Below are 23769 nucleotides of genomic sequence, written 5' to 3'. Positions count from 1 at the left end.
TGCTTTTAGGGTTGATAAAATGAGTACCAGTTGAGGAGTACTGGGATTGATGTATTCGCCTTGCTTCCTCTCCCAAAATTGATGGTCTTGTGCCAAAATTTGAAACTATTATTAATTTCACAGAACAAGGCATCAAGCTGGCAGAATTGTTAACATGTCAAGCAAAATGCTTAGAGGCATTTCATCCATATTGATATTCTGAGTTCAAATTCTGCTGAGATTGATTTTGCCTTTCATCCTTTCAGGGTCAATCAAATAAGTACCAGTTGGACGGTGGGGTTGATGTAATTGACTTACTTCCCTACCCTGAAATGGTTGACCTTGAGCCAAACATTTTGAAACCATTGTTAGTTACCCACAGCCTCTGTCCCCAGGTAACACTTGGGGTTTCATATTTAATCATTTTTTTAAGAAACAATTTAAGTTTAGTGACTCTGAGGCCCTTCCCACGTTGATATTTTTTCTTACTTGAAGATTCAACCTTTCACATCCTTCACTAAATTAAATTCAGATGTCAAACCGACTGTAGACATTCTCTGGATGGATGCTTACTCACAAGACAAGGGATACCTGCTCAATGAAGACAGAGAACTGAGTAACTCAGTGTGGAGGAGAGGTCAGGTTGTAGTAATAAAAGACCAAATCATTTAAACGATGCCTTATCAAAGTAAAAGCATCTTTGATAAATCTTTTCAAAATCTTGGGGAAACAATGTGAGTGATGTTGAATCCTTGGAGTTCGCAAATGTTGTAAGCATAGGGGCTCTCTTGTGACATAGCAAACTGAGGTAAGCAGGCTGTGCAATTTGTATGGAAGATAGGAGAATTCCAAAGTACCTATTCTATGCAGAACAATGTTCTGAGAAAAGGCCTGACACACCAAAATTAAGATTGAAGAACTTTCATAAATCTGATCTGAAAAAAGAAAAAAATTTATATGATTAAAAAAAAACAAACTAGAAATAATTGCAATTGGTAAGACTACTGAAGAAAAATAATGTATTCACTACAGAGATTATATGGGAAAAATAATATATTCAGTGCATCCATATATTTCCAACTGCATAAACACACAACACTGAAATGAAATGCAAAAAAAAGAAAGGAATCCCTTCGATAACTGCAGACCCTCCATTTAATAAAACTCAAACAAAAGCAACCTTTGATACCCGAAAGAACAAATAGCTAACAAACATTCTGTTTCTATTGATGCTCTGAAGAGGTATTCTCAGATCTGCACATAATGCAAATGTCATGATTTTTAACTGAGAAGAGACATTTATGTAAGTCTTGGTAAAAGCTTCATGTTGCTGCTGTTGCTGTTGAGCGAAGCAGTCTTCGTGGGAGAAGTCCGAAACGTGGTCCTTTGCTATTCGTAAGCAGGTCAACCCCCGACACCGAGAGCATTGACGGATGGATGAATGCGCATCCAGGCTCAGCGGTTGCGTAGGAAGTCAAGGACAAGAAACAGGAAGAAAGAGTGAGAAAAAGTTGGAGCGAAAGAGTACAACAGGGGTTGCCACCACTCCCTGCCAGAGCCTCGTGGAGCTTTAGGTGTTTTCGCTCAATAAACACACAACGCCCAGTCTGAGATTCGAAACCGCGATCCTCCGACCGCAAGTCCGCTGCCCTAACCATTGGGCCATTGCGCCTCTACTCATGTTGCTGCTCATTAACAAGCAAGGGTCATACTCATAATGTACAGACTTCCATCATGTGTATCTGTGATTGCACACACACACACACACATGCCTAAGTGACAGTTTGGAAAAGTTAGGGTTTTCAGAAAAAAGAAACCAACATACATGTTACAAATACATTCTGTATGCAAAATTTTTCTCAAGTTCAATGCGTGGATTTAATTTTGTTCTCTACTTTCCAACTATGGAGTTTTATATCTTTGTTCAAAAACCACTTCCTTCCTTGCAGGAAGACTTGAAATAATTAAACACACACACACACATATATGAATTGAATTCTGTCTCATGACTCAAGTTTCATGTCACTGCGCTCCAATTATATCTATATATATACTATATGTATTGGACTAACTATCCAGACATTGAATTCTCAAAGTATCATGTGTTACATATACAATCATAAGTGGAGAAAGTGATGTCATACATATCTGATTTATAGTAATATGGTATTGCTTGTTATTCGTAAAACAAATCGAACACAAGAGAGAGAAAGAGGGGAAAAAAACACAGAACAGCGAAAACTGTCATAACATGTCTCAGAGAAGGAATGTATATGAAAGGGCTCAACACACTCTTCGACATACACAAGAGTGTAATTCGCTTGAACGATCAAACCTATCTCTATTCCATAATTTTCAATAATCTATTTCTTTCATTCGTTGTTAAGTTCAGATCAGTTTCAGAAGACACAAAACATTCCACCTATGACCATCACACCTTTTTGTATATCTAGGAGTACATTATCTCACGTGCCTTTTCAAGACAGTGTTGGATGAAATTTGAGAGAGACTTGACTGATGTTACTAGCATTGACGAGCGACCACCTAGCAGCAGCTCCATCGCAATCTATGCGCTGTCTGCTTCTTTTTCAATCGATCTCCTCTCTCTCTCTCTCTCTCTCTCTCTGTGTAGTCATCACTTTAGATACTTTTGTCAGCGACAATATTTAAGTGTGAGAGAGGGAGAGACAGGAAAAGAGAGAGAGTGAGTGAGTGTGAGAGGGGAAGACAGGAAAAGGGAGAGAGAGTGAGTGAGAGAGAGTGAGTGTGAGAGAGAGAAAGGGAGAAATAAAGAGAGAGTAAGTATGAGAGGAAGACAGAAAAAGAGAGAGATGGAGAGAGAAAGAGAGAGTGAGTGTGAGAGAGAAGGACCACGTGATAACCGACATTATAGTTACTGCATGGCGCCATGTTTTGGCCTATTACTTGAGGCCGCTTCTATCAACAAAAACACGCACTAACCCCCCCTTCCTCACACAACACCACACTTTCGTTCTAATGCGGTCAATGCCATACTGCGACAAGACAATCACATTGCACATACATACATTTATATATACACTCGTGTGTGGCTCTGTATATACATATATATAAAATATATGTATATATAATATATGTATATATATTATATATGTATATACTATATATATATATATACACATACATATAGCGAGAGAGAGAGAGAGAGAGGAGTAAAAAGTGATAGAGAGAGACAGACTGATGTACTCGAATACGCAACTTGGCCTCCTACGTCGCTAAAAATTATAACGTTTTGACCGCATTTTCACTTTGCGTTGTCCACTTTATTGGGAGAGCATCGATGTTTGTTAAATATTATAATAATTGTTATTGCTAATTAAATACTGTTCACAATTAAACTATAACTTTTAAAGGCGTAAATCTTACGCACTTTATAACCAAACAATAATATTTTGTTAAATTTATTTTTCTTTTGAAGAAAGTAAAAACATTTCATTAAAGAAAGCGAATATATTTTCTGGTGTTGTGTCATTGTATATAGATATATGTGTGTATAAATAGTTTAATGAAGGAAAATCAAGTGAAATATTGTATGAATGAAGAAGCGAGACTTGGATTAATAAATGAATGAACAGAGACGGGTAGACACAAATGTATCTGTTGTTATACATACATTTGAATAAATAAATTGATAGGTATAAAGATATTTTAATACATAGGTAGGTAGAGAGGTGGGTAGACTTATATAATCGTTGATAATAAGGTGAAAGAAGGCGAGAAAGGAACAAAAGTAAGCCAGTTTGTAAGTGGTGGGGGTCGTGTATCGGTATCTGCTCTTGACCGGATAACATATTTTATAGAGTAATTTGTTTCAGTTTTGAACTGATCCTGTTCCCAACTTGTAAACGAAAAATATACAATAAATATAACAGTCTGTTAGTGTAATTTTTGTTCGTACGAACAACAACACAATAATATATATATGTATATATATATACACAACAGTTTATTAGCTGTTCCTTGCAGTGATAGGTTATCCTTTTCCCACCTTTAATTCTTCTGTCCCCATAACCCAACATTTCACTTTTTTACATCTATCTAAACACAATCTGTTACTTCACTCAAACTTTCCCCCATTCACCTTTCACACCGCTTTCTATCCGTCTTCCCTTTCATTATCTTGTTTCACTTTTTATCTTTCATATTCTTTCTCTCACTCCCTCTTACACACCGTGTGTGTGTCTATGTATCACTATATATCTTCTTCTTTCTATATCAATATACTATTCCATGTATCTGTCTGTCTCTCTCTCTATATTATGTGTAAATGCCTTTTGCTCTTTATTTCCCCTTTTTCTTCTTCTTCTTCTTCTTTTAATTCCTCCCTCCCTCTCTAAGTTGTTGTTTTCCTCCCCCCTCTATTCCACTCCGTCTCCCTTCCTTCCTTCCTCTATCTCTCTCTCTCTTCCTCTGCCCGTTCCCTCTCTTTCCTGCTACTCCGCTGTCTTGGTGTCACCAAACCTACCTTCGACCCGCTTCAACGAGACTGCGACTACCGCCACCGCCACCACCTCCGTCACCACTGCAAGGATTACAAACCTCAAACCGGAGCTTCTGTACATATCACACACCACTCACACATACATATATATATATATATATACACAAAACAATCTATAAATATATATATATATATACACATCTATATGTATATATACTCACCCCTTAACATATAGATATTTCGCTGATCGTTGGCAAAAATATATAAAGAAAGAAAGGGAAAAACAAACCTTTGACCGCCGCCACCACCTCTGCTAGTATTACTAATTAAGGGAAGCAGTTAGTGTGGACGGATCTATCTATAATTGAGGAACAACATGCCCGTACGCAAGCAAGGTCAGTATTCCTGGACATTTCAGCCAATTCATTAACTACGTTCATATTATCCCTTCTCCTCCCCAGGTCTTCTTCTCACCAACAGTTTTACTACAGCCAAAGGGATTATTATTATTATTATTATTTATTATTATTATTATTAATTATTATTATTATTATTATTATTATTAATTATTATACCCTTTCACCTTTTGCTGGTTAAAGGTCTCTTTTATTGAAAGAAGAAAAAAACAATTAAATTTCATGTAATTTACTTCCACAAAACATTTTCCTTTTCAACTCATTTACCCGGTTTTTTTCTCTCCATACATTTACATATTAATTACTATTATTATTAATAATCTACAATATTTATATATCGATGTGTGGACACATTTTTGTTTATGAACTGCATTCGCACATTTATAGATTATACACACATTCGTTTATACACACCTCTATTTGTTTATTACGATTCAACATGCATTATCCAATATAACCCCTCATACACATTTGTTTATTCTGTTTGGCAAACACAAACATACATACATATATATATATATATATAACTTAGGTTTATTTAAATGTTTACAATAATTCCCACCAACTTGTAAATTCACATATCACCTATCTATATAGTCTTCTATACGTATTTTGAGCTACACACAGCAGACACTTTCGCATTTTTATATGCACACACATGCTTTTATATATATATATATATATATATATATATATATATTATATATATATAATATATATATATATATTTACATACATCGACACTTAAATATACGCTTACTTTGCTTAGATATTCATTTTGCTTTCAGATTTACATATGTGTTCGTTTTCTGCATAAAAACACACAAATATACATTTTCAGAACATGCATGTATAATGTACACATTTTACACACACATACGTGCATGGTTGCCTTGTTATCTTAAATACGTATATATATATATAATATAATATATATATATATATATATATAGACACATCGTTGTGCCACACCTTCTCTGGACGTCACACCCCCATGACCCCCTCCCCCCCGAATCGACCCCTTTTTCACTTTATTAAGACCACGGTCCCCCCCCCCTTTTGCCACTCTACATACCGATACGTGATGAATGCATGTCGTGTGTATATTCGTTGTGCATTCGTGTTGTGTACATTTAGGAATCTGTCATCAGATGTACACGTATGCGTGTCTATATACATGTATATAAGTATATATCGACTCCTTACTTTGAGCTATTTGATTTAGAGCATCATTTCTAGGATACCTTGTGGTGTTTGTTCTGTCCCCTATTTTCTGAGTTCGTCTGCGACAGCACCCATGCCAAGCTGTGTTGGTTCTTTCCTTTCCTTCTTGGACAACATCTGTGATGTAGAAAAGAAAAACTTTCTGCAGAGGCAACAGCTGGTTTTTCCTAAAAATCCTGGAGGAGGTCAAAGAATACGCACACCACCCGTTTTCGACCTAACCCTAACCGCCGAAAACGGGTGGTGTGCGTATTTCTTTACCTTCGCCAAAATCCTTTTTTTTTTTTTTGCCAAGTGATGAAACATTTCTAATCCTGATTACCGGATATATCCATCCTTCTATCTGTCTCTCTCTCTCTCTCACTACTCATTCACTCCAGTTCAGCTGGGTACTTCATAGACTTCCGTTTCCCGGGTGTGTTCTGTGAGGCATAGCGAAACTCATTGAATAAAAATGTGTCACACTCGTCACCCTTGTCCCCGAATCTTTGGACAGTGTAAATAGACAAATGCTATTTAAAAGGATTCATCGTTGATTTGAAACAAAGACCTGCTTGTAGAGAAAATATGGATTATAGTGTTTAAACCTACTTCAATGAAATCTAAGTGTATCTTCATAAAAAAAAAGTATATAGCTTCATTTTAAGATTTTTTATTGATTACGGAGCCAAGAAGGGTTAGATCCATGCTAGTCTGACTTGAACCAAAATCTAGTGATGTGCCGAAGTAGCCTGACATCTGTAGAAGGAAATGGGAAGTTGTGATATTTATGCTTTTGCCAGTAGCTTACATGGAAGTCAGATGCAAGTAAAAATCTAATAGCTACAGCTGTGAATCGAATGCAAATTGTTGGCTTCCCTGCAACACTTCGTTGTGTATCAGGAAAGAGAAAAGAGCCTCAACACACAACCTACAAAACAGAGAGACACAGTCGGGTATAGCCAACATGCACGCACATGCAGCGTACTTTACACTGGCACACATTTTGTAGTTTTAATCCTGTGCAGGTTCACATGCAGCAAGAATGCCTCACAGACACGCATTCATATATAACCACACATATAGATATATAGGTGCAAACCGACTGTCGCATAGACAGTATACCTTAGTTTAAATCTACAGAGTGGAATCTGAGGGAAGTAGTGATGCTTGGCATCGGTACAGATACAAATAATTCAAACAGGAATTTATTTCTCGACACCAGTTGACAGTTTTATCTCTTCAACGAATGGCTTCTCCCTTGGAACATTAAATTTCTCTCTTCTTCCTCACGACATAAAACTTACTCGACAGTTCGAATTATTTGTATTATTACCTGACATCGAGTTTGTGTAATCTCTTCCTCAAACGAAGTAGACAGTGTTTGAGAAAGATTAAAGATACTGGTCCGTTTGGCCTGATCTCCTTTGCCTTTTTCATAGTAGTTATGTGGCAAAAGGAGGGCGCCAGGCAGTGGAGCTATGCACTGGTCACTCTCTCTCTCTCTCTCTCTCCCTCCTGCTTTAGGGTCGCATTCTACCTTTATTGCTCACTGCTTCTATCACTTAGACGATCACACATACTTCAGTAGCAACAATAGTGACACAGTAGTAAGTAGCCTGTTCTGCTCCTCCTCCCTTCTCTTCTTTCATCTCTCTCTACCACATCCAACTCAGTCATGTGGAGATATCGTAGAAACCTTTGAACCACTTCTCTTTCTCCTCTCCCCCCTCTCTCTCTCATACAATCACGTACTCTCACTTTACCTCGCTCCCTTTCATGTACTTGTATATACACACGCTCTCTCTCTCCTTCTAATATGCAGTTGCACACATACTTCTGATTAATACACACACGCACATACACTTTGCCTTGCTCTCTAACCTCTCGTTACACACACAAAACGTACTTTCATAGACATACATTCTGTCCTTTTCCCACTTCTCTCTCCATCTCTCCTCGCATTCCTCCTCCACTCAAACAGGTTCGCCAATCCACTCACAAATACTCTCCTTTTTCTTACATTCTCTCCTTCACTATTCCTCCTCTCACATTCTCCTTTTCTCTCTCTCTCTGCTTTCTCAATTTTCCGCACTGTCATGGTTTGAATGGATTTACAAATTTTTACAATTGTAAGAGAATCGTTGAGCAAATTGTGCTCCACTTGGGATTTCCTCTCATTACCAACCACTGAAGTGTAAAGCAAATCTCATAGCTTGGAGGCACACCACAATAGATGCAGCAAGCTTTGAACTCCTAACCTTCTAAGTGTATTTATTATTTTTTCTTTGACCTCAGAGACAAGTTGAAGAAAGGAAGGATGCTACCAATCTCAAACCGGATTCTTGTCTTGAATGTTTGCAAAAAAAAAAAAAAAATTGAATTCCAGGTGTTCAAATGCCAAGATGTAACGGATAGAGGCCTCTTATATGTGTTGATATTTCACTTAAACTAATTCAGTATCATTAATATTGCAATACACGTCTATGTGATATTTAACATTTATTTCTTAGGCTTCAGACGTTTAAATTTACCGAGAAGATTTGATTGTCACGCTTTCCTCAAGGGCATTACTGACAAAACATGCCTTAACAATATGCATACACACAGTGTAATTTCTTATAGCTTTGTACACACACTGTTATTTTAAATACAAAACAGATCTGACGTTGAAGTTTCGCCTGTAACGACTCATCAGATATTTTGAACGATACTTGGAGCTCATTTACTTCGTATTTCTGTCTAATAAAATATTTTGGATCTACTTATAAAAAAGAAAGTTAACTTTGTGTGTGTGTATATATATATATGTGTGCGTGTGTACAAATCGGCGTTTTAGTGTCCTCATATCCATCCTTGTGCATGGGTCAAAGATTCGTTGAGGCAGATTTTTTACTTCCAGCCGCCAAGCCTCACCTGTTTCCAAGTGAATGGATATTTCTCCTAGCCCTTTGAACTTGTTTTCGCGGAAGATTGTAAATGAACGATACCACTGGTATGACGGTGTCATTTGTTTACGATTGATGTGTAATATCAAGACAAGAGGACACGAGCATGTCCATAGCCACTTAGGTATTGAGCAGCAAACACACATCACACAGAACAAGTAAGTTTAGGTGATGTTGACGGTGTTTTGTGTTTTTCTCAATGGCCAGGTTAACTCTTTCAGGATGCAACTGATTTAGTTTCCACATATGATCTGATCAAAATACTTGCAATACAAACACATCTCTGTTGTATATTAACAGGCTTCGTTTAGTTTCTGTTTACAAAATATACTCACAATGTTCTAAGTTGGCACAGGGCGCCATGTGGTGGGACTGAACCCAAAGTTATGTGGTCATTAAGTGGCCTGTGCCCTTATACACACAGATATACATTCATGTTATCATTTTAGCATCCAGACTTTTTTGTTTGTGTGACTGCGACAAAATTTGTTGAGACAGATTTTCTCCATCCAGGTGCCAACTCTTACCTGTTTCCAAGTAGAGTAAGATTTCCTGTAGTCCTAAACACACTCAGGTGCACACTGCAGGCAGTTGAATATATATATATATATATATATATATATATATATATGTATATATATATAATCATCATTTAACATCCATTTTCCATGCTGGCATGGGTTGAACAGTTTGACCAGAGCTAGCAAGAAGGAGAGCTGCACCAGGTTCCAGTCTGATTTGGTCTGGCATCTACAGTTGGATACTCTTCCCAATGCCGGGTGCTTTCAACCTGGCAAACACACACACACATAAGGTGGGAGGGGGACTGATAAAACATTCAACTGGAGCCAGCAAGCCAAAAGACTGCGTCAAGCGCCAGTGCTTGCTTCGTATGGTTTCTACAGCCTGGATACCTTTTCTAATGGCAACCATTTTGTAGAGTGTACTGGGTGCCTTTTATGTGGCACTGGTAGTAACTCGCAAGACACTACCCCTCACCCGAGGCAGTGGGATGTAGTAGTGAGGGAGGCAGTTTTAAGGGGAGATACATGGTTGCCCTTGTTGAAAAAGAAAGAGGATGGCAGTGAAGATGTGAGGCTGAACCATCAAGATACAGGAATGTGAGTATAAGAGAAGTGGTATGGATGGATAAGTAAGTTTGTGGGATTGTGGAAGACTATATATATATATATTTAAAATATGGTAACCTCATGAAGGGATGGTTGCATATATGTATATATATATAATACAAAATGGGACAAGAATGCAAAACATTCGGACAGTTAGGTGATACAAAAATGGGACAACAAAACATCCAGATATACGATATAAAGAAAACAAGGATGAGTCATTTGAAGTTTTCTTTCCTCAGTCAATTTCTTCACAATTTCGGCTGATTATTCTTGAGATTGCTCCAGTCTGGCCAACCCCAAGGAAAAACTAAGCTAAGAGCATTAGATTCCTTGGAAGAAAGTAGCGAATGTTTACAAAAACAAGGATGGAAAAAACGGACAATGTTACACAAATACAATAAAAATAATAGCAGGACATAACAATAGGTGTCTTTCGACTAAGAACGAATTGAATTAAGCTGGTGTGTGTGGAAATGACGCCTTACGGCAGGGATATATATATATATGTATATATATGTAGGTGTGGCTTTTCAGCCACGTGCTTTCCAGTTCAATCCCACTGTGTGGTACCTTGGGCAAGTGTTTTCTACTATAGCTTTGGGCTGACCAAAGCTTTGTGAGTGGATTTGGTAGACAGAAACTGAAAGAAGCCTGTCGTATATATATATGTTTGTGTGTTTTTGTCAGTGTTTACATCCCTGGAACTTAGGTGGTCTACACCAAAATTCAAAATCACGATGTGGCTATGTCTGCTAGGGACTTGCTCCCCTTTGTCAGTCATTAAGTATAGTGCTATAGTGGCTTTGGGGTTAATTTAACTCTTATTTTAGCATAAGCAGTGCTACTCAGCACCCTCTGTCACTTTTGTGACCTCTATTAATTTGGCCTTTAGGTTCTAATTGCTAATAAGCTACCCTTTTAATTTGTTGTATATTAAAATATATTTAGTTTTTAATTCAATAATACTTGTTGGGAAGGCTGTGTTTTGCAATCTATGAAGTGGGGTTCTGTCTTTTCTGTATATGAAACACTAAACCTGTCCAGTGTTTTAAAAATCAGAATTGATTTTTGCTGACATAAACTGTGGCTACTTCTTTCGTGTTCTGTAAACTTATTCAGCCTATCACAGCTTACACCTATGTTAACTCTATATTTTCTCTTTCTTCCAATTACTGCCTGGTCCCCATTTATAGAAGATTTGGCTTGTTAAGATTTCAGGAAGGCTGCTGGAATTTGGGCAAGGGACAACAAAATCCCTACGAAGTTATGTATATGGAGTTGATTATCCCTAAATCCCAGATGAAGAAAGCAATTTGTCTAATGTTAAAGTATCATAAAAAAATTTTTAAATCTGATCTACTTTATTACATCTGATGATAAAATCTTCATTGTAACCTCATCAACAGGTCTAGCCATTGTGCTTATTTGCAAGGAGTGGGGACTCTCGATAAAGATATACCCCAGTCCATGGAAAAATGGTTGCAAAGCAACGTTAGTTGATTGGTCCATTTTTCTGTTACCATAAATGAGATGACATTTAGATATTCTTTTGCAGCTGAAGCCCCCACCTTGTTGATAATCCTTAAACTGTTTTTCACATAAAGGTGTTTTGTTCTGTATGTCTGTCAAAGCCCAGCGCATATGGACGATCTCATGATAGAGAATATGGAATCACCACCAGTGAGGTTTAGAGTAGCACAAATGTAAACAAACACAGACACACACACAGGATTGGCTTTGTATGGTCTTCATCTACCAAACTCACTTGCATGATATTGGTTGGCTTGTGGCTATAGGTGAAGACCCTGAGAGTACTGTTCAGTGGAATTGAACCTGAAACCATGAGGTTGTGAAGCAAATTTCTTAGCCACACAGCCATGCCTGAACTATGTGTGTGTCTGTGTGTATACACACACATTATGTTTATGTATGTTGTTTAGACGTCTATTTTCCATGCTGCTATGGGTTGGAATGGATTGTATAAAACAGCATTTCTCCATGTATGTTAAGTCTGTGTTAAGACATCTGTGAGGACCAACCTTTTGATCTAATTCAGCCCCTCAAGTTCTTTTCTGACCCACCTCTACCATGTCATAGCATCCTGCACTTCATATACGTCATTCATTTACACTACATAGTTAGGCCAATACAACCATTGACCAAGACTTCTCTTCTTCAGCTGATTTCTTAACATACTCATTTATTCATCTCCCTCCTTCTATGAGTGCATAACTATCTGACCCTCTCTAACACTTCATCCCAACCTCTCTCTCTTATAGTCATCATCTTAGCCCTTTCACCATTTTGAGGTATATATTTTAGGGACCTTGTCAGACCTCCTCACTGGCTATTTTGTTATTAACCCTTTAGCAGCCCAGATATTCTACCTGTTTTGTGTTCAAACCAGCTAGGTCTGGCTTCTCAAACTTCTCTGCAATATCACTCAAAAAATATACAAACACACCATTGCAATCTCAAAGGTATGAGATATTGCATGATCGATTCAAAACAATGTGAATAAATAAGAATTCCATTTGACAAAGAAATCTGGATGCTAAAGGTTTAACTTCCTTTAGTCACACTCCAGGACAATCAGCTGTAGAAATCGAGCTAAAAAATGAAATTTACATCCAAGTTCAAAAAAAGGTAGAGTTCACCTATCCAACCCACACCAGAATGAAAATCATATATACATACATAGCATTGCTGTACTGAAGAAAACTGTCTACCACAGCAAAATTGAGATCTTAAAAGCAAGCTACCATGTAAGAAGCATTAGTATGGGTGCTGGTGTTATGCAAGAAGCACTCAGTGCATCTGTAAAGTGGTTGGTGTTAGGAAGGGCATCCAACTGTTGAAACCCTGCCAAACACAGACCATGGGACCTAGTGTGTCCCCTGGCCTTGCCAGTTCCTGTCAAACGACCCAACATGGAAAATGGGCATTAAATGTTGATTATAATGATACATACATATGTAAGTACGTATGAACGTATCTGGCTTATAACTTCAAGAGAATAAATACATGTTCGTCCAACAAAGACAATATCGCACTTCCCACTGTTAATTCTCGATAGACTAATTAACACTTTGTTGAATTAATTAATGCTATGTGTAATCTTATTTCGTTTCATGAGGTGGAGAATATGCAATCCCTGGCAGTGATAAGGAAATTCCAAAGATTGGGTTGGTTGAAGAAAAAAGGTATTGGGTATTGAGGGTTCTAAGGGTTCCCAAGGGAGAAGCGGCACACAGTGAGTAGCAAGGAAGAGATTTAGTGTGGAGATAGTGTCAGTTGGTTAACTCTGAAGAACAGAACTGGTTGGAGGAGGTGGAGGAGTTTTAAGTAGAAAAAGCATTGTGAAGAGACACTGCATATTTATGTTAGGGGTCACAGTGTAAAGGACACCTTCCTAATGAATTTGATGTAAAATAGTGTATGTTTGTGTCTGCAACAGCATGGTCTAAGATGTGGGAATGATGTTCCATCATGGGTCTGAATTTGTTGAAAGTCACCAGCTGTTCAGAGCTAATGTATTTTTCTGCTCTTGTTATGTCATTTATGTACTTCTTTACAACCGTATGATTTATTCAGGATATCTAAGACAAATTAGAGTATATTAAATGAGAGGAATTCTTGATTTATTGTAATTATCTTAGCTTCCAAAAAAGCTAGATCATCTACTTAGCGACAACTGGTACCAGTTCCAAATGGTAAGAGGAGATAATCTCTAGAAGCATATCCTTCATGAAAAATTTTATTATCTGGAGACAAGAAGACAGCGATTGATACGTTTCTATTTGAATAGGCGTCATCAATGCAGCGAATGTTTGGTGGATGGATAATTTTTGGTAGAAGATTGTAAACCAATGACACCACTTGTATGGTAGTGGCATTTGATCACAATTAGCATGCATACATCAAGACAAGGGGAATACACAAATATACACACTCACTCATGCACATACACACACACATATGCATACATGCATGGTAGTTTTCTATCATGTTGTTGCTGGGTGCATTGAAGAAGCTCTGTCCGTTCTTCATTGATAACTTTGTTGTGCCTTAGAGCTTTCTTGTATCTCTCTCTCCTTTTTATTCATCAATGCTGTTACTTGCTGTCACATCTAACAACACTCACCCTAAGACTGTTAACATTACTCTTCATTTCTCTCCAATATTCTCCAGCAATGCATTATTCTCTCACAGCCTGGACACTGTATGACAAATCCACCCTGATTCCATGAACACTGACCTCAAAAGCATCCACTTGTGGAGATAGGTCAACCTTGCCTCTTTCAACAACAAGAAAGCAGATGATGGGCTTTTTTCAGTTTCCATCTACCAAATTTCAACTACAAGGCATTGGTCAACCCACAACTATAAAAAATACCAGCTGACAGTGTCCATGCTATGGGAACAATTTGTAAACGTGTTCTAAAGCAAACTGCTTAACATCATGGCCACTTGTGTCTCAAATATACATTCTGATTGAATCTTCCTTGTGACAATGTAACTATTAATTTTATCAAGATATTCTGATGAGTAGCTGGCGGTAGATACCTCACCTGGATTCTTACCACTTCTGAGGTTGGATCTTAACTTACTTCATTCCATAACTCTTGCTGTCTTATTCGCACACCCGGCAACCCTGGTCACCTACTGTGAAATATAAAAAGAACTTTTTTCAGCTTTTCATTCTTCAATATGAAAAAATCCACGACCTTCAGTCTTAATAAACCACTTTCGGCCCTGAATGTTTTCTTTTTAATATTTACTACAGATTGCTTGAAGCTAAATTTCCTCCTACACCTCGATCCCTGGATCTTATATTTACACACACATATATGTGTGTGTGTGTGTATATATGTGTGTGTGTGTGTGTAAAATAAATGTAGAGATAAACAAGTTGGATCAATATATAAAATATATTAAATACATGTAATACAAATAAAATGTATATACTTACACAGAATATAAATGGTATAGAGAATTACTGTTCCTCAACCCCTTTAATTCCGTATATCATTTATATTCTATGTAAGTTGGATCTTTTTATATGTATACATTTATACATTTTTTGTATTTCCTCTATTTAATATACTTTATATATTGATCCAACTTGCTTTCTCAACGTTCACTTCTATACCTGCTCAAGTTTAAATCTCTTGAGCACTTACCTAGTGTATTCTATAAGACCATTTGGATCCCATCTGTGACCTATATATATATATATGTGTGTGTATGTATATACACACACACACACGCGCACACATCATACTCATCATTGCTCTACAACCACCTTCTATGATGCTGGCATGGATTGGATGGTTTGGTTGAATCTGATGGGTTGGAGATTCATGTCTTGCCCCAGTGTTGGGTGTCTTTCCTAAAACCATCTGCTTTACTGAAGGTACTGGATGCTTCTTCCATACCATCAGCACTTGTGAGGTCACCTTTTTAACTTAGAAGGCTTCAGAGTCCCTGTGACTGAGAGGTAAAATATGAGAAAAGATAAGAAATTAAAGAGGGTGGTAGCGGTGAGACTCACAGACACTGTTATAGAAGGGATTAATAGGTGTCAGGCTGGGTGGTAAGTAGCCATCTTCTCAACCACGCTGTTTTGGTTCAGACCCATTTTGTGGCACCTTGGGCGAGAGTGTCTTCTATAGCCTTGGGCTGACCAAACCCTTGTGAGTGGATTTGGTAGATGGAAACTGAGAGAAACCTGTCAGTGTGTGTGTGTTGCTATCTCTTTGCCTTGACAGAACATGATGTCTGGTTGTGGGGAAATATTACAAACAGGTGTGGGTTGGCAATAGGTAGGGCATTATTATGTATAGTGCTCAGGTGCACTGTAACTCATCAAAGAATTATGTACAAAAGTCATAATAGAATTATAATTATGTATAATTCTATTATGACTTTTGTACATAATTCTTTGATGAGTTAAAGTGCACCTGAGCACTATACATAATAATGTCCTACCTATTGCCAACCCTCACCTGTTTCCAGGCAATGCAATATTTCCCCAACAGTGTATGAGTCATGATATAAATGTGTGCATGCTTATGGAATGGGGGTGGGATATCAGGTGTAGTGTTGGTGAATTTCAGGAAGCATGGAAATTTTAAAGGATGCAATGTCTTGACAACTAGTAACTGATGCAGGCAGTTTGTTCCATGCTTCAGTGACTCTAAGTGTGAAAAAATGTTTCTGAGAGTCATGGGAGCTGTGCTGTTTTCTGACTTTGTAGGCATGCCCACATGTGTTAGACACATGGAGCTCAAAAAGGTGCTCAAGGTGGTTGTTGGAACAATGGTTAATAATTTTGTGGGTGTTTACCAAGTCAGTTGCCAGACATCAAAGCTTCAATGTATCTATGCCCAGGAAAGCTTGGTGTTCAGGGTATGGTAGATGCCTGATGGTGGGTATTCACTTGGTTGCACATCTCTGAACAATTTTCAGGCAGTCCTGAGCAAGATAAGTGTTCCAGACTGGTGATGCAAATTCCAAGTGTGGCTGCACTATAGCCATATACAACCTTAAATAGATAGCTGGAGAGCAGCTAACAAAGGTCTTGCTGAGTGATGCCAAGACACACTTGGCCTTCTTGAGTTTTAGAGATGTGCTTTGTCCAGGGCAAATCACTGCTGATAGTAATGCCCAGATCACATTCACAAGAAGACTTCTTGATATTAGTGTTGCGGAGAGAGTAGGTAGATGTTGGGTCTTTCCTCCCAAAATGCATGGTGATACACTTGTCCACAGCCAGCTTGAGTTGCCAGTCTGATTGCAGGAAAGATTTATAGTGTTCAAGATCTGTCCTTTTTATCTCAAAGTACAGCTTGATGTCATCTGCATATTTCAGCTCTGTGGCATTCTTTAAGTTGGCATCTATGTCATTAATGTATGCAACAAAAGGGGACCAAGAAACCGATCCCTGCAGTACACCAGATAACGTCTCAATGGGTGAAGAATGTTGTCCTAGAACCGTGACTACCTCTTTTTGGCTGAGAATGAAGGACTCCAACCAGTTAAAAAGATCATCTTTCACACTCATTGCAGAGGATTTTAATCACCCCCAGGACTTATTCTTTGTAAGCCTAGTACTTATTCTATTGGTGTCTTTGCTGGACTGCTAAGTTATGGGGACATAAACACACTAGTATTGGTTGTCAAGCAATGGCAAAAGTACACACACACACACAAATATATATTCAATTTCCATCTACCAAATCCACTGACATGGCTATAGTAGAAGGTGCCATGCAATGGGACTGAACCTGGAACAATGTGGTTGGGAAGCAAGTTTCTAACCACACAGCCACACCTCTCAATACCACAACACACCTTATACTATATTCTGTACATCACCTTCTCAATATCATAACACTAGGTTCTGCACCAATGGTTCTCAGCTGGGGTCCACATGACTCTTGGGGATGCATGCTAGCAAGATAGTAAATTTGAAATCCACAGTATTATTTTAAGGGTCCATGAAAAGTTTTGATTTAAATGTATTATGTTTTGCAAGAAACAGCTAGATGTTTTTCTCTAACTATTTTACATAGTTCAACCTATACAAGTGAATGAGTGAATAACAAAATAGGAATTTTGAAAGAAGTATCAATAAAATTAGTTCTTAAACACATCAAATGGCTACGGGGGTGGGGTCCACCTGAATAAAATAAACAAATAGGTAACCTCTCATTACTATAAACCCACTTCACACCACATTCATGCTACACTGGACTCACTCAACACTGGGTCACACTGTACATGACATGGCCTACTCAGTCCCCCCCCCCTCAGTGCCATAACACATATATAGAACAACAGAATCATAGCATAAGAACCGAGGAGATAATCTGTTAAGACAAGCATTAACACTGAAGTGAAGCTGTATACAAAGTGGAGGTCCTTGGAGCTGTACCATGTATTACAGTGGAAAACATTACAGGAACCCCTTTGGAAAAAACAAAAAAAAAACAATAATAAAATAAAATAAAATAAATAACTAGCTTCTGGAGAACAAGATCTCATTTATAAGGGAGGCAAAAAAGCAGTCTATGATGTTCAAAATTATTGACATCATAATAGTACCTCCTTCACTAAAAAAAAAAAAAGAAAAAATGTCTGTAAGAAAGGTGCTTTACTGCTACTACTACTGCTACTACTATTACTACTACTACTGCTACTACTATTACTACTACTACTACTAATACTTCTTCTTATAGTAGTATGAATACACGACATATGAGGCTTACTGCTACTGAATCTATTGATGGTTGTAGTGGTGGTTATAACAATTGTCATCTGGTGACTACTACAACTACTACTACATATTGAATGTAATGATAGTACAAGCTCTACATACTACTATTAATATGACCGTTAGTGCCGCAATAGTAGTAGTAACAGTAGTTGTTTGTAATTGTGTGGTAGTAGTAGTTGTAGTGTTATAAATTGAATTAGTAGTGACGACCAGCATCTTTACTACTATTGTCACTACCACTATCATAACTATACTACTATTACAACTACTACTACATGTAATATTAGTAGTAGATGTCACCAGTGGTGAATGAAACCCACTGATTCTACGACATCATCATCCTGTATACTGATGTTGTTGTTGTCGTTGCTGCACTCACCCTTTCCCCAAGCGATGTGTTTGTGTTATATAATGTGTAATATGTATATGTACACGTGTTTCAGTATGTGTGTGTGTGTGTATATGTTACTGTTTCTGTTTGTTCCCTTATCTGTGTGTGTGTATTCATGTTTATATATGTAAGAATGTGTGTTTCACTTTCACTTTTGCAATTATCTCCCTCTCTCCCCTACACACACACACGCATTCTATTTAATGCATATGTGTGCTCTTTGCCAGTATGTGTGAATGTGTGTGTTGTGTGTGTGTGTGTACTAATGAAATTCTAGTGTGATATTTAGTATTTATCACCATCACCTTCATTGTCAGCGTTGGCATCATCATGGTCACCATCCGTATTATCTGCATCATCACTATAACCACCACTTACATCAATGTAATCATTACTGCTACCGTTTCCACCACCATCACCACCACCACCACCTCTACCATTATCACCACCGCCACTATCATCATCCTCATCATCACTAAGTTTCGACTGCTACTTGCAGTGCAAGGAGCTTTATCTAAACGGTGGCAACACTAATATATAAAGAACAACAAAAACAAGAGCAATATCCACCACAATACTACTACTACTATCACTACTACTGGTACCTCTGCTACTACTGCTACCACCACCACCGTCATCATCATCACTGCAGTCTGAGCCTGTACAAGCCTTTACTACGGGGAAAAGCTAGATTATTAAACGGACAAAAATGAAGACACGAGGTATGCTATCCTATTTTCTTTCCCTGAAACCATTCCTTGGTTGTCTGTTAGTCTTCAGTACAAAGTGAAACAAGGAGATATACTAATTGGTTTATAACACCCACCGCTTAATCTTGCTGCTGAACAACATTGTCTGTTACCGAACAGTAAGAGAGCTACAACGGTAGTATTAACAATAAGGAAAAATTTTGAGAATAATGATAACGACATTAATAATAATAATGATGATGATAATAATAATAATGATAATAATAAAAGTGTATTCATGCTATTTACTATATTGGAATCGGATATCAATATCCATATCTATCTATCTACCTACCTACCTATCAATCTACCTACCTATCAATCTATCTATCTATCTATCTATCCTACTATCTATCTATCTATCTATTTATATATCTATCTATCTATATATCTATCTATCCATCTTGTGCATGTATATGTGTGTGTGTGTGTGTGTGTGTGTGTGTATCTCTCTCTCTCTATATATATATATTTGTATATGTGTATATATATATGAAATCTTCACTACTGTTATTTTATGGATTTCGCTGAGGTAAATCTTCTCTGGCTGGATGCCCTTCATATTGCCAACCTTCAACTATTTTCCATGAAAGGCAATATTTCACCAGGGAAAGACTGGAAATGAACAGCATTGTTTAATATGGTGATGATGATGATGATGCTCATTTACATCATCACGTGATGTCAAGACAAGGGTAAACACAAGCGCGCACACACACACACACAAACATATAAATATATATATATATATATATATACATATACACACACACACACATAGAAATGTCTATATACATATATACCTATATATAAATACACATACATAGATACATACGTATATACAAGTGTCTTTTGCGATAGCCCTGGGCTGGCAATGCTACAGGAGTGTATTTGGCAGAGAGGAACTGAAAGGAACTTGTTGTGTGTGCGTGCGTGCGTGCGTGTGTGTGTCTTCACGTCGTGTCATAGTTGTAAACGAGTGTCACTGATGCCACAAGCAGTCTCATTCATTTTCAACATTCTGTGAAGATATTTCTGGCTGTGGTGTGCAACGGGGAAAAGATGCATTGCTTGGGGACACGCTGGAGAAGCATCTGCATCATAACCTCTGCCCAACCCATGTAAGCATAGGAAAGTGAATGTTAGGAGGAGGAGGAGGAGGATGATATATATATATATACACACACATACATGTATGTGTATATATATATATACACACACATACACAGATATATATATAAATAATAATGTATTGATACATGTGTACGTGCACATGTTGATGCATATGTAGGTACATGAGTGTATGTCTGTGTATACGTATATGTATATATATATATATGTGTGTGTGTGTGTGTGTATACACATGTATGTGTGCATATGCATATATGTATTGTATATGTATCTGGGTGTGTGTGTATGTAGATATATGTACGTATTTGCACACACACACACGTGTATATGTGCATATACACACGTCTGCTGTATCATCGTTGCTCTTCTGCTGCTCTGCACTCTCCGTTATCTTCTGATCCCAGCCTTTCTTCCAACTCATGCATCGTTGGTCATTCACAAATCACTGCATCTGCCACTCAGCCCAACCCAATCTTTACAATCGTTACAGATCCCTCTTCCCCTCTCGCTCCCTCTCCCTCTCTAACCACACCCATACCCTCTTGCAGATTTTATTTTCTACCCAGTTTTGGGGGCCCCCTTCCGTGACAGATCATCCGACTGCTTCCACTTGAGCACTCCTATGTCTTGTCTAAAACATAAGTAGTCATGTGGTTCCTCTACAGTAAGGAACCTGTTCTTCTCTACCCCCCCCCCGTTTCTCATACTTTTGTCCAACTCCCAGTGTTAAAGCTGCCCCTTTTGTCCAACTCCCAGTGTTAAAGCTGCCCCTTTTGTCCAACTCCCAGTGTTAAAGCTGCTCCTCGGGATTTGTCACCATGCTGGTTGACTGGCAACGTCATGAGTGGCAGTGGCATGGAGAATGCATCCAGTACACACTGTTGAGTGGTTGGTGTTAGGAAGACACTGAACCACGATGCAGTGCTTGGGTTCACCAGATCCTATCAAACCATCCAACTCATGCCACTGTGTACATAAGGGTGTGTATGTGGATATGTATGTGTGCATATACATAAATGTATGTGTGTGTTTAAATTATTTGGTGAACTGGCAGAATCGAGAGAGCATTGCAAAAATTGCTTTATGCTATTTTTGTCAACTCGTAATGTTCTGAGTTCAAATTCTATCAGATTTCATTTTGCCTTTCATACTTTGGAGACAATGAAATAAATACCAGTCAAGTAGTGGACTTGTCTTCTCTCTTCAGAATTGCTTGCTTTGTGCCAAAACTTAGAAAGAGAAATATTACAATATTATTATATATTATATATGTATATATGTATCATCATCATTATTGTTTAACATCTGGCTTCCATGCTGGCATGGGTTGGATGGTTTCACAGGAGCTAGCTAGGCAGGAGCCTGCACCAGACTTCTGTGTCCATTTAGCAAAGTTTTCATAAGGTATACATATTTCACATATTATTCATATATATATATATGTGATATAATATTCATCATGTGTTTACCTATATATTAAGTATATATATATGTAATATAGATATATGAAATACTTTTATATAGCATGTATTTTTGTATGATATATTTTATATGTAATATATATATATATATATATATATATATACAGATAAAGGGTGAAATATAATTAATTTAATAAAATCAACAAATTTCACCAAGTAGTATTTCGGTATGGAAAAGGACCATATTCAGTAAAAGTTTATATATATATAACAAAGAGGGTCTTTGCAACAAGTTGTTAGACCACATACCGAAAGTATTCGAAATAGCAGCCAGAGGACTGTTATTTCTTTTACTATTTCTTTTTGTAGTAAAAGAAATAACAGTCCTCTGGCTGGTATTTCTAATACTTTCGGTATGTGGTCTAGCAACTTGTTGCAAAGACCCTCTTCGTTATATATATATATATATACATACATACATACATCCATGCATACATCTTGTTTCAGTCATTAGACTGCAGCCATGCTTTGAGTGGTCTAGTAAAGCAGGTTGACTCCAGTATTGAAGTTATGATGTAAACAAACCAACACTGGTTGTCAAGCTGTGGCAGGGGATAAACACCAACACAAATGTTCATACACACACGACAAGATTTTCTTTCAGTTACTGTCTGAAATCTACTCACAAGGTCAAGGTTATAGCAGAAGACACGTGTCATGTGGTGGGACTGAACCCAGAACCATATGTTTGGGAAGCGAATTTCTTATCCCACAGACATGCCCCCCACCCCCACACACATGTATCTTTTGTGTCTTTTATTTGTTTCAGCCTTTAGACTGAGGACATGTCAGGGCAGGGCAGTGCCTTGCAGAATTTTGGTCTCAGGAATCGACCTTAGTCCTTGTTTTTTAAACCTGCTAGTTAGTCAGTCTCTTTTGCTGAACTACTAAGTTACGGGGGTGAGAGCGTAAATACAACACCATAAGTTGTTAAGCAGTGATAGGAACAAACACAAATACGTACACGTATAAATATATATATATATATGTGTGTGTGTGTATATATATATATATGTATATATATGTGTGTATACTTGTGTATATATGTCTGTGTATATACATGTGTGTGAATATATATATATGTGTATATGTATATATATATATACATGTTTATATGTATATATATATATACATGTGTATATGTATATATATATATACATATGTATATGTATATGTATATATACATGTGTATATGTATATGTATATATACATGTGTATATGTATATGTATATATACATGTGTATATGTATATGTATATATACATGTGTATATGTATATGTATATACATGTGTATCATCATCATCGTTTAACGTCCGCTTTCCATGCTAGCATGGGTTGGACGGTTCAACTGGGGTCTGGCAAGCCCGAAGGCTGCACCAGGCCAGTCAGATCTGGCAGTGTTTCTACAGCTGGATGCCCTTCCTAACGCCAACCACTCCGAGAGTGTAGTGGGTGATTTTATGTGCCACTGACACAGGTGCCAGACGAGGCTGGCAGACGGCCACGCTCGGATGGTGTTTTTTATGTGCCACCGACACAGGTGCCAGACGAGGCTGGCTGACGGCCACGCTCGGATG

At 37.7% G+C, this 23769-nt stretch overlaps 2 protein-coding genes across 10 annotated transcripts in view; one reads left to right on the top strand and one right to left on the bottom strand.

The window, feature by feature from the left end:
* Positions 1-202: 202 nt before the first annotated feature.
* On the bottom strand, positions 203-7532 carry LOC118767173. Its single transcript, XM_036511323.1, has 2 exons — positions 7415-7532; positions 203-914 (listed from the first exon to the last, which is right to left on the bottom strand). Exons 1-2 carry the CDS (start codon positions 7419-7421, stop codon positions 601-603), a joined length of 321 nt encoding a protein of 106 aa, XP_036367216.1. The 5' UTR covers positions 7422-7532; the 3' UTR covers positions 203-600.
* Positions 4438-23769, top strand: part of LOC115222095 (disks large 1 tumor suppressor protein) — a 598849-nt gene continuing 579517 nt past the window's right edge. For 4 of the 9 annotated variants that reach the window (XM_029792206.2, XM_029792205.2, XM_029792203.2 and 1 more), the window contains exon 1: positions 4439-4854. In XM_029792206.2, the coding sequence (XP_029648066.1) occupies positions 4836-4854 (19 nt within the window). In that variant the 5' untranslated portion in view covers positions 4439-4835. Of the gene's footprint in view, positions 4855-19327; positions 19554-23769 lie in introns of those variants that run through there. The other 5 variants (XM_029792204.2, XM_029792202.2, XM_029792201.2 and 2 more) reach the window with 4 other exon arrangements.

Source organism: Octopus sinensis, linkage group LG19, assembly GCF_006345805.1.
Source record: "Octopus sinensis linkage group LG19, ASM634580v1, whole genome shotgun sequence".
NCBI classification, from domain to species: Eukaryota; Metazoa; Mollusca; class Cephalopoda; order Octopoda; family Octopodidae; genus Octopus; species Octopus sinensis.
This window is presented reverse-complemented; position numbering and strand designations above follow the sequence as displayed.